General features: G+C 34.1%; 1 protein-coding gene across 4 annotated transcripts in view; it reads right to left on the bottom strand.

Annotated features, from left to right (window-relative positions):
- Positions 1-478: 478 nt before the first annotated feature.
- LOC127436287 (anoctamin-5-like) overlaps positions 479-12,366 on the bottom strand; it is a 107,610-nt gene continuing 95,722 nt past the window's right edge. For all 4 annotated transcript variants that reach the window (XM_051690358.1, XM_051690360.1, XM_051690359.1 and 1 more), the window contains one exon: positions 479-8,582. In XM_051690358.1, coding sequence (XP_051546318.1) covers positions 8,337-8,582 — 246 coding nt within the window. In that variant the 3' untranslated portion in view covers positions 479-8,336. The remainder of the gene's footprint in view (positions 8,583-12,366) is intronic.

Here is a 12,366-nt window from a genome sequence, read left to right on the forward strand (position 1 = left end):
TCTGGTTTGCATCTGTAAGTTCTTCTCAGTTGTTGTTGGAATTACAGTGTAGTTGTTCTGAATCTTAACCCTCCTATGGTATTTAAAAAAGGCACCCCCCTTTGGTATTCGCGGCCATTATTGACCGGAAGGGTCAGATGTGTAACCCTTTTTTTAATGATGATAAGGATACCATTTCTTCTTCTCTGAAGTACAAACAATAAAATTATTAATTTATTTTGGTGTTTATTGCTATTTTGATCTTATTTACATGTACATTTCTATATTTTACCATTAATTTGCACATACAAATAAGCACACTTCTATAAGTTGAAACATGGAGAAAATATGAGAATGTGACATATATTGGAGGCAGATTGCTGCCATCTGGTGAACAAAATATAAATATCATCTTGAAAACCATGTCATGTCAGTAACAGCCAGTAGATGGATATAGTCACCTACTGTGTAAAGAAGAACAACATCAACAACAGAAAAATGTATTTAATAGTTTATTAACCAATGACATTGGGTTACTTATAGTATGAAAAATTTCTGGTACATGAGCAATGCAGAAAACACAAATTCATATGCACATCCAAGCAAGGGCGTAGATTTGGCTTGAATATTGGGAGGGGGTTGCAGTGTGAAGCATTTACATGTTTCCATTGATCATGATATATATAAATAATGGGAAGGTTGTACTTGCTTGTTTTGATTATTTGGGGGGGATCTAACTCCCCTGCATCCAAGATAAACATGCTAATCAAGTCAAAATCCAGATGAAAAGCCATGAAATCAACTAAGAACTATAATCATAAAGAAAAAAAGAAAACAAATCCTAACAAGTCTAATTATAAAGTGATTAAAAAAAGAAATAAAGGCATACTGTAAATAGATAAGGCATCTTTAGGATAGAAAACAATTGTAAACCTTCAAATCTAACTGAAATTTAGACCGATGGTTTGTTCACCTGCAGATTGTCAGCTACATATTAGTGAAATATTCCGACAGCATGCATTTTCACAAACAGTTATTTAAATGATGAAACAGTGATTTACTTTCTACACATTAGAACCAGACAGAAAAAATAACAACCATTTACAGAAAAAATGATTTCCAACTTAAAATCTCAAATAACAGCACAATACATACGCTCAGGTTTTCCTTCATCATTAGCATATGTGTCAAAATAATCCTAACTGGTTCTTAAGTTATAAATGAATTTTTCATGCCAAAAGGCATCAGCATGATCAAGTTGGCATACAAGCTATGCATTCAGCATATACACAACATTTCCAAATATCGTGGATTAACGGCACACATCTTATTTCCATAACACTGAGATTGTAAGGATGCAAATAACTCCTTCAATAATTGCTTTGTGCAAAACATAAAATCAAAGTCACAGTGACTTTGTCCTTCTCTGATCAAGACAACACAACAAATTAATTGAAAAGGAAGTATAAATGAACACTCATCCTGAACTGCATATTTAGACAAAGGCACATTGAAAATATATTAGCTCAATTTCTCACTTTGCTATTCATATCACAGGAAGAACTTTGGCTATAAGAAGATTATGTTTCCTTCCGATCATTTTAAAGGTTTAAAGTGCAGATTGCTTTAAACTATAAACACAGAGTGATAACGGCTTCACAAATAGTTATCTGAAGTGTAGTGTGCATGTATTTATGTATCTACTCATTTGGCATAGACACTTATTTTGCATAAAATTTCCAGCAGATCATTTTTATTTTTATTTATATATATATATATATATATATATATATATATATATATATATATATATATAATAAGATGTATGCTCTAAAAATCTGTATGGGTGATGCATCAAGCAATGAAATACTGTAAGTAATTTCAGTGCCAGATCTTGTCTTACATTCTTTTAAATATGTTTAAATGTGAGAAACGTCATTAAAATAAAACAGATGTACCTGAATACGTCATCTATATGTTATATATTTCTTTGTACAGAAGTTTTTTGATCTTAACTCTAGCTGAATATTAATGTCTCATTCTTAAACTATTTTAAACCATGTTAAACAGATATGCAGATGACTTTGATGTTAAGGCATTTAATCTTTGGTTGCTTAAAGGCATTTTGAACAGAACAGTTTTAATAGATTTTGAACACTTATATTCAGATGCTGTTGAAGTGAGACCGAAACTTTTCTGTTCATTTTCTGATTAAGTTAATCTGTAATTGTCTTTTGCATAAAGAAAATGAAGCCATTTTTTTTCCTCAATTAAGCACATTCATCTCCAGTTCACATTACTGTAATGCAGAAAAAAAAAAGATATATTATTTCAACACCATGGTGGCTTTTGTTGCACTGCCTTTATTTTTAATGAAAAAACCTTGGTAACACGTTACAATAATTTTCCATTTGTTAACATTAGTTAATGCATTAGGTATCATGAACTAACAATGAACAATACATTTTTACAGCATGTATTAATCTTTGTTAATGTTGGTTAATAAAAATTCAATTGTTCATTTTTAGTTCATAGTGCATTAACTAATGTTGACATATGCAACTTTTGATTTTAAAAATGTATTATTATATGTTGGAATTAACATTAACCAAGATTAGCCCCTTAATCTCTGGTGTATTTTGGGGCTGCTGCCCGCAATTTTTTCACACTCAAATTTAAAAGCTCACCATTCACACATACTGTGGTCTAATTGCAAAAAAATTGGTCTCATTTTTCAGAGAACCGGCAAACTAAAAACATAGACTCCAATTATTCATATATAATATTGTATGTGTTTATAATCTTATGATCCACTGAAATAAAATAAAAAAATTGTTGTCTAAACTTTGTAAACATGTAATTTTGGTTCTGTTCACTCTACCTCACTTTGAAAAGTCTCATTTTATTCCACTAGGTGGCAGAAAGCTCTATCACATTCCATCACAATTTACATGTCTGAAAAGTAGGTGGCGCTCTAATGCATTTTAGCCCTCACAGATGTGCTCGTCCATAGACATTCAGTCTAATTTTCAGTTCAGCCACCACCCTCATTGTTTCATTGAATATCTCGGCCTGTGAGTGGACTAGAAGCTCAATCTAGGTGTCATTAGAAAGCTGAGATCCTCCCCTTTGTGATGATATAAACAAAGCCGAAAACATATTTGTTGATGAATTGTTTTGCATGCTTTTCCATCTGGATGGCATATGTTGTTCTGGACATATAAGATATAACATTGGAATTAGGGCAACAAAATTAACTGTACAATCACATTCCTAAGAATAAAGAGCTTTCATTTGATACATGACTTCTCCATTTATGTGCTATGTGAAGAACATTTATATATAAATATTTCCACCCCATTACCTCTGGGGGGTGCTAATTTTCAACGCAAATGTTATTTTAAGTAACATAAATGCAGAAGTGATGGTTATCCCTGAAAAGCTCAGATTGTAAGCTTTCAGATGATCCCTCATTGCCCGATTTATGTATATGGAGACTAAAGTTTTAAGCATAAACTTTTCTCGTGATATAGCGCCCCCCTTTGGAGTTATGCTGTAAAAGTTTTGTTCATTGTTAGTTCATGTCATCTAATGTTGTTTACTAATATTAACAAATGAAACCTTATTGTAAAGTGTTACCAAAATATTGTAATGTAATACAGTTCATACTAAAGTGTCAATAACAGAATCTAATGAAAATCTCCAATGCTGAACAATGAGAATCAGAAACAAACAAAAGTAAAACAAAAAAAATAATAATAATATATATATATATATCCAGTTTGGGGGAAAATGTGCTTAATTGTCATTGAAGTTATGTCACTATTACATTTTTTTTAAATGTCCTTAAAAAAGGCTTAGTGTGTGTAAAATATAATTTCTTATTCTTGATGAAATTGTGGGTGACCCGCAAATGTTTTCATGAGACAACCTTTAGCTGTCTGACCCTGACAGTGTTTTTCAGAGAATGTGAACAGCCTGTACTGTCTATAGTGTCTTACAGGAGACATTGGAAACATCAGCAGAGAACATTAATATGGACATCAGAGGAGAAGAGAGAGTGAGAAGACTTGTTTGTATTTTTGACAGAAGAAAGTGTTGTTCTACATAGACAGGAAATGAGATACTGCTCAACTTGTGTGGCTTTAGATTTGTCTACTGCACATAAATACATTTAAAGAGGATTTAAACTGCATATTTCTCTGAGGCGTCCCCTGTACGAGAGCTTACACTAGGAGGTCACATGACTGAAAATGAGAAGTCTGAAAAACAGATAACTGTCACAACATCTGTCAAGAACATTTCACTTCCAAATGAAGAGAAATAAACAAAAAATATACATATTTTACATAAATGAAAGAACACCTATTTTCTGTATAAATTTTTGATGAAAATATGCTGAATTATCATGAAAATGATGTTGCAATATACAAAATCTTAAAAAAAAGTATAGCTTTTTTCAAGTCCATTAATATTTTTTGCATTGTTTAAGCATATTTTCATCACAAATTCTCAGTACAGCAATGCAAAAAAATCTCATTCTCATTACTGTAATGAAAAACAATGTATTATTAAAATGGTGAAGTACACTGCCTGGCCAAAGAAAAAAAGTCGCTGTGTGGATTTAAATAAGCAGATACTTAACGGTGCAATATGTAACATTTTTAATGTAATATTAGCATTTTTCTTGCCAATGTGTGAACGGCTTGTAATGCAACTTAAAAAATGAGCCCTTCCCGGACCTCTTAGGTTGCCTATTAAAGCCTGTAGACTGATTTTCATGCGAAGGGAGCGGGTCGCTTTTGCCAGGATAATCCAAAGGATGTGATGTTTTGCGCGCTCCCGAGAGCCTTGCCTCAGTGCTTCCTTATTTAACAGTGTCAACAGACAGTCTGCAAAACTAGGTAACGTTATCTTAGAGATGGAATCCAGCAAACGGCCGGCTCCAAACACAACACCGACTCCTACACAAACTCAAAAAAAACAAAAAAAAACATTTACTGAATCCCGTCTGGCTAAGCGGGAATGTGATCGTGGTCGAGCGAAAACTAGAGTGAACACCGGCAGGACATTTGATTCCTGGAGGGACCTTCGTTCAGTTTTGGGGATCAAAACCGGTTTTGGGGATCAAAACCGACCCTGAAGAATTCGCATTCTTCTTATTGGACAGGTAAGATTACATAACTGCAAAGCATGTGAAATATAGTGCCATAAGTATTGCTCTGTGTAATTTTAGCTAACTTGATCTTGCCTGCTAATGCTGACGAACTGCAAGCTACCTTGCTTCGTAACTTTCAAATAATTTCAACGATCTTCTCTTTATACTAAAAGTCAGGTATGCTGAATCACAGTAACTGACATATGTCAATGTTAATCTGTAATTATTCAGCAAGTAAACTGCGATAACATATTAAATGAATGCTAGACAATGTTCAAGATAATGCAAAAAGCTCCATTCATTAGTGTAACGTAACTTGGTTATACAGAAAATATTTACATTCTATTATTGTAAAACAATAGCGCATCGATATATCAAAATGACAGTTGTGATGGAATCACATCAATACTGAATTGTGTCAACATATTTATAATGTACAGTCTATTTTATAATATCATCCACCAAATTTAGCTAACAGCTATTGATAAAGCTGGCTAGCTAGCTAACGCGACATAGGCTATCGTATAAATGTAGTCAATGTATCATGCAAAGAAAAGTGATTACTTCAAACTACAGTCTCGCATAGTCAGACCTATATCCACACTTCGTTTTAGCCCTGTTCCAGCACTGGAGAGTCAAACATAATATACAGTCTCAAAGTTTGTAGTAAAACAATCATAACTGTGCCATTTTAATTATGCTACCTTATCTGTCATCATGATGCCAGTGAATCACATTCAGTCTCTTTGTTTTGGTCATGCTCGCTTGCGTCCCTATTGAGTGTGTGCGCGCGATCACGAGCAACAGGCTGCAGTTCACTTAACGGCCACAGGTGTCATTAATTACAAGGGTTTCTGAATCTTACATACTGCACCTTTAAGAGCCTATGATTGGATCATTATTGCAGTGATTAATATGTTTCAGCTGGCAACAATTCTTTTAATCCTAACTGATGCAGTGTGTAACTTCTCATTTCTTAAATCACCATGTCGGAAGACGTATCCCGTGGTCGTGGAAAAGATGTTACTGTGTTTCAGAAGGGGCAAATTATTGGCCTACATCAAGCAAAGTAAACTAAGGAGATTGCTGAAATCACTGGAATTGGTTTAAAAACTGTCCAATGCATTATTAAAACCTGGAAGGATAGTGGTGAACCATCAGCTTCATGGAAGAAATGTGATCGTGATCGGAGATAGCTAAAATGCTTGGTGAAGTCACATCATAAAATCAACAGTAGAACTCACGGCTGTTTAATAGTGAAAGAGCATTTCCACACACACAATGTGAGGAGAACTTAAAGGATTGGGACTAAACAGCTGTGTGGTCGCAAGAGAGCCACTTGTTAGTGAGGCTAATCAGACAAAAACACTACTTCACTTTGCTAGGGATCGTGAAGATTGGACTGTGGAGCAATGGAAAAAGGTCATGTGGTCTGATGAGTCCAGATTTACCCAATTTCAAAGTGATGGGTGCATCAGGGTAAGAAGGGAAGCGCATGAAGCGATGCACCCATCATGCATAGTGCCCACTGTACAAGCCTCTGGAGGGAGTGTTATGATCTGGAGTTGATTCAGTTGGTCAGGTCTAGGCTCAGCAATAAAATGAAGTCAGCTGACTACATGAATGTACTGAATGACCAGGTTATCTCATCAATGGATTTTTTTTCCCCTGACGGCACGGGCATATTCCAGGATGACAATGTCAAGATTCATGGGGCTCAATTTGTGAAAGAGTGGTTCAGGGAGCATGAGGAATCATTTTCACACATGAATTGGCCACCACAGTGTCCTGACCTTAACCCCATTGAAAGTCTTTGGGATGTGCTGGAGAAGACTTTACGGAGTGGTTCGACTCTCTCATCATCAATACAAGATCTCGGCCGAAACTTTATGCAACTCTGGATGGAAATAAATGTTGTGATGTTGCATAAGGTTGTCGAAACAATGCCACGACGAATGCGCACCGTAATCAAAGCTAAAGGTGGTCCAACGAAATATCAGAGTAAGCGATTTTTTGGGGGGGACAGGATGTGTATTTATATTTTTTTGTATTTTTTGTTTTACATATGGTCCTGAAAATAGATTTATTCTTTAAGATTCTTCTTCTTCTTCTTTTTTTTTTTTTTTTTTTGCATTGCAGTATTGAGATTTTTTTTTTAAAGATAACTTGCTTAATTATATTATTACAATTTTCATGAATATAATGTCACAGTGCAAAAAATCTCAATAAACCTGAAAAAAGCAATACTTTTCTTACATTTTTTTTTACATTGCAACATTATTTTCATGATAATTAAGTTATCTAATATATATATACAGTATATATATATATATATATATATATATATATATATATATATTGCATTGCAGTATCAAGATTTTTATTTTAAATAACTTGCTTAATTATTGCGAATATAATGTCGCAATGCAAAACAATCCTAAAGAAAAGTATTTTCAGCAAAAATTCTCATAATGCAAAAAATGTCTTTCTCATTACTGTAATGACAAAAAAAAAATTTTATACTGTAAGGCAGAATTTGTTGTACTGATTTTAATTTATGCTGTTTAATACAATGATCAATCAATACATTGATTACAAAATATCATTGTATTACAGTATTTTTTTACTGTAATATAGTCATGAAACACTGAATTACAGTAAGTCTGAATTTAATGAGAATCAACACTGAGGATTGTGAGAATCACCAAAAAAAAAAAAAAGTCAAAACATCCAGATGAATTACAGTCATGAGAATTACATTGTTTTGCATTATGGTAATAAAGTTTTTGGGCAATATAACAAAACATCTTAGTGGTCCCAAAAATAAGCTTCATTGTCTTTATGCAAAATACAATATGTTTCTTTTGATTTGGGGTGAAATATGACCAGGACGTGTTTCATAAGATTCACAAAGACAAAATCTGAGAGTGACTTTTTTAAGGATTAAACTCATCATGAAAGGGAAACATGGTGTAAAACCACTGAGCCCAAACAATGGATGTGGCATGAAGAAATCATCCTACATCACCTATGAGACATTGAAGACCAGGTGCATTCCGAAACCAAAGACAGATGATTTTGTCTTAAAAGAGCAAGAACTGGTGAATTGCAAGTGGTTTGTGTCATGGGCTGAGTGAGAACTTCTAATTGGCTTTCACGTGATGATGTAGTGGTTCAGTGAGACCAGACTGGACTTGTTTTAGGACAAACAGTCTGATAATACTTCGATTTTCATAGGTGAGGCGGCTGTGGTCGGACACGTGCAGTTGTTTATTTGTTCACTGTTCTGGCCGTTCTGACTCAGCTGGATCTTGAGTTTCTCCAGCTCATAGTCACGCAGGTATTCCTGGATCAGGTAACGCTCGCGCTTTACACGCGCTTTCACATCTGACGGCACGTCTGGAATCAACCATGCCACAAAGAACTTCACCACAAACACCACATGCTGCCAGAAAAGAAGAGTATTATTGCAGAACAAATTTAGTAGCATTTTAATATTAGTGACCAAAAATTAAATTATAGAAAACATATAAAGGCACATTTACACCAAGCATATTTTTTCAGCCAGGACAAAATTTTAAATGTGAAATAATTTCTGCACCACTAGTGCAACAGGTTTCCTGAACACTCCCCCCATCTGCCATTGGTCAGAAAACAAATAGTCCCACCCAAAAATTCAAGCCATTGGTTGAGTCAATGTTGCTGTGTCGGGCTGAAAAGGATGCTCAAACAAACAGAGCTACATTTTGAAAGTGACAGTGTTTACACTTCTCAGTGGACACAATTTACAAAATGGCTAACTTAGTTGACTCTGCATATTTATAACTATATATTCAGATTTATAACTACATATTTAGATTTATAACTACGTATATATTCAGAGTAACATCTACGTATTCAGAATTTATAACTATATATTCTGATTTACAACTATATATTCAGGATTTATAACTATATATTCTGATTTATAACTACAGCATATATTCAGATTTATAACTACATATTCAGGATTTATAACTATATATTCAGGATTTATAATTACAGTATATATTCAGATTTATAACTACATATTCAGGATTTATAACTATATATTCTGATTTATAACTACATTTTCAGAGTTACATTTATATTTTCAGGATTACATTTACAGTGGATATAAAAAGTATACACACTTAGAATAACCTAACTGCATAAGTGTGCACATCCCTGAACTAATACTTAGTTGAAGCACCCTTTGATTTTATTACAGCACTCAGTCTGTTTGGATAGAAGTCTATTAGCTTGGCACATCTTGACTTGGGAGTATTTTCCCACTCTTCTTTGCAAAAACATTCCAGATCCGTCAAATTGCGAGGGCATCTCCTGTGTATGGGCCTCTTCAGGTCTCCCCACAGATTTTCTATAGAATTCAGGTCTGGGCTCTGGCTGGGCCATTCCAAAACAGTAATCTTTTTTTGCTGAAGCCATTCTTTTGTTGATTTGGATGTGTGCTTTGGATCATTGTCATGCTGAAAGGAGAAAGATCTCTTAATTTTCAGCTTTCTAGCAGACGCCAGAAGGTTCTGTGCCAAAATTGACTGGTACTTGGAGCTATTCATGATTCCCTCCACCTTCACTAAAGCCCCAGTTCTAGCTGAAGAAAAGCAGCCCCAAAGCATGATGCTGCCACCACCATGCTTCACTGAGGGTATGGTGTTCTTTGTTGATGTGCTGTGTTGTTTTTGTGCCAAACATACCTTTTACAATTTTGGGCAAAAAGTTCAATCTTGGTCTTATCAGACCATAACACATTTTTCCACATGGTTTTGGGACTGGATATAGGTTTTTGCGGGCTTGGATGGTTTTTTTTTCGTCAGAAAAGGCTTGCGTCTTGCCACCCTGCCCCATAGCCCAGACAGCAACCAGTACTTGCCCGAAAGAGCTGCAGCTCCTTTAATGTTGCTGTAGATCTCTTAACAGCCTCCCTGACCAGTTCTTCTTTTCAATTTTGGAGGGGCGTCCAGTTCTTGATAATGTCACTGTTGTGCCATACTTTCTCCACTTGTTAATGACTGTCTTCACTGTGTCCATGGCATATCTAATGCCTTGGGAAAAAATGTTGTAGTCCTCACCTGAGCGATACCTTTCAACAATGAGATCCCGTTGATGCTTTGTAAGCTCTTTGTGGCCCATGGCTCTTGTAGTAGCATGCAACCAAGAAGATGTCAGAAAAATCCTACAAGAACAGCTGAGATTTATTTGGAGTTAATCAGAGTCACTTCAGGTGAAGACAGGTGTGTACTATTTCACATGAGCTTGATGATTGGTTGATTCTGAACACAGCAACATACCCAATTATAAAAGGGTGTGCACACTTATGCAGTTAAGTTATTCTAAATTTTTATTTAATTTAATTTTTCTCTGAAATCTGTCACTTTGGTTTTCAGTGGAATTGCATAGGTTGTAATTTTTACATTAAAGGTGCAAAAAGTCTGATATGATTTATCTTTGTTTCATTTTTTACATCACAAAAAACCTGCTGTTTTAACAGGGGTGTGAAGACTTTTTATATCCACTGTATGTATTCAGATTTATATCTATATATTAAAATGTACAATCATATATTTCAATTTATAACAATATATTAGGATTCAAAACAATATATTCAGGATTTACACTTAAATATTTATATTTATAACTATATATTCAGATTTATAACTATATCTTCAGGATTTATAACTGTATATATGGATTTACAACTACTGTATATACTCAGATGTATAATTATATACTGTATATTAAAGATTTATAATTATATACACAAGTTTTTAAACAATTTATTCAGGGTTAATAATTATTTATTTTGATTTGCAATTATATATTAAAATGTATAATTATATATTCAGGAATTATATCTATATTCAGATTCACAAATATATATTTGGATATATAACTATATATTCAGATTTACAACTACATTTCAGACGTATAACATCATGTGCAAATTCCAATCAAAAGTGATCATCCTTATGCCCTACTCACTCCAAAAGGCATAGCCCTTGAAGTGGGTTCTCTGAAGGGAACATGGCATTACTGTATTTATGTACCCATTGCTATCAGTCTTGTGGAAGGACCCTTCGGAAAAAGATTTTTTCTTACTTTCGTTTGGAACGACCCTTCAAGTGGTGTTCTGTTCCTGAAGTGCCCTTCAAGGCCGCAAAAATACACATTGGATATCGCCCAATATTCAAGATTTATAACAATATATGCAGATTTACTATTATATATTCATATTTTTAACTATATATTATATTCTGATTTATAGCTATATATAGACTTAAAACTACAGTATATATTCAGGATTTATAACTATATATTCAGATTTACAATATTATATTCAAGATTTATAACTATACTTTTGGATTTACAATTATACATTTGGATTTATAACTATATATATATATATATATAAAGATTTACATATTAAAATTTTATATATTAAAATTTGTAACTTTATATTCTGATTTTTAAGTATATATATTCAACCATATATTCCGAAAACTACCGGTATATTTTTAGAATTTTCATCATTATTTCTTGTTTGATATATAAACTTTACCGATCTAGCATTATATTTTTTTACAACAGCTGTAGCCTACTATAATTACAGCAGACCACTATCAATACACAGTAATATTGTCAGTTGAGTTATATTTAGCAATAAATCAAATGAATGACATAAATGTGTTTTGCTTTTGTTCAAGTATTCAAACATTACTCATATAAATGATAAAAAGTCATGGTGCATTCATTATGAATAGTTTTTAATTTAATTATTGTTTGTTGCGCACGGTGCAAACAGGCCTTAAGAAATAGATTCCTAATCTTATAGAATTTCAATTAACATATTCGTGGCATGGGGGGGGCGTGGTCATGTGTCGGTCTGCGGAGAGCGGTGAGGATCGTCACCTGGGTTATGATTACTCTAACACCTATCTCTGATTATAGTGATGGCAGAGGGAGACCTGAAAAGGCACGTCAGGGCGTCAGAGCGGGAAGAGAGAGCACCAGGGACGAGCACGAAACACAAACACACACACGGCAGCTGCGGCAGTTCCGCATTGACAGTGCCGCATTCCGCTGCACTTATCCTTCTCCTCGGCTGATTAGCCCCGCCCTTCTCCTCGTCACAATACTACAATATTCCAGAGCTGGATTTCCTATTCTTAATGAGACAAGAAGAGCTCATA

This window comes from Myxocyprinus asiaticus, chromosome 46 (genome assembly GCF_019703515.2).
Source record: "Myxocyprinus asiaticus isolate MX2 ecotype Aquarium Trade chromosome 46, UBuf_Myxa_2, whole genome shotgun sequence".
In the NCBI taxonomy this organism is placed as follows: Eukaryota; Metazoa; Chordata; class Actinopteri; order Cypriniformes; family Catostomidae; genus Myxocyprinus; species Myxocyprinus asiaticus.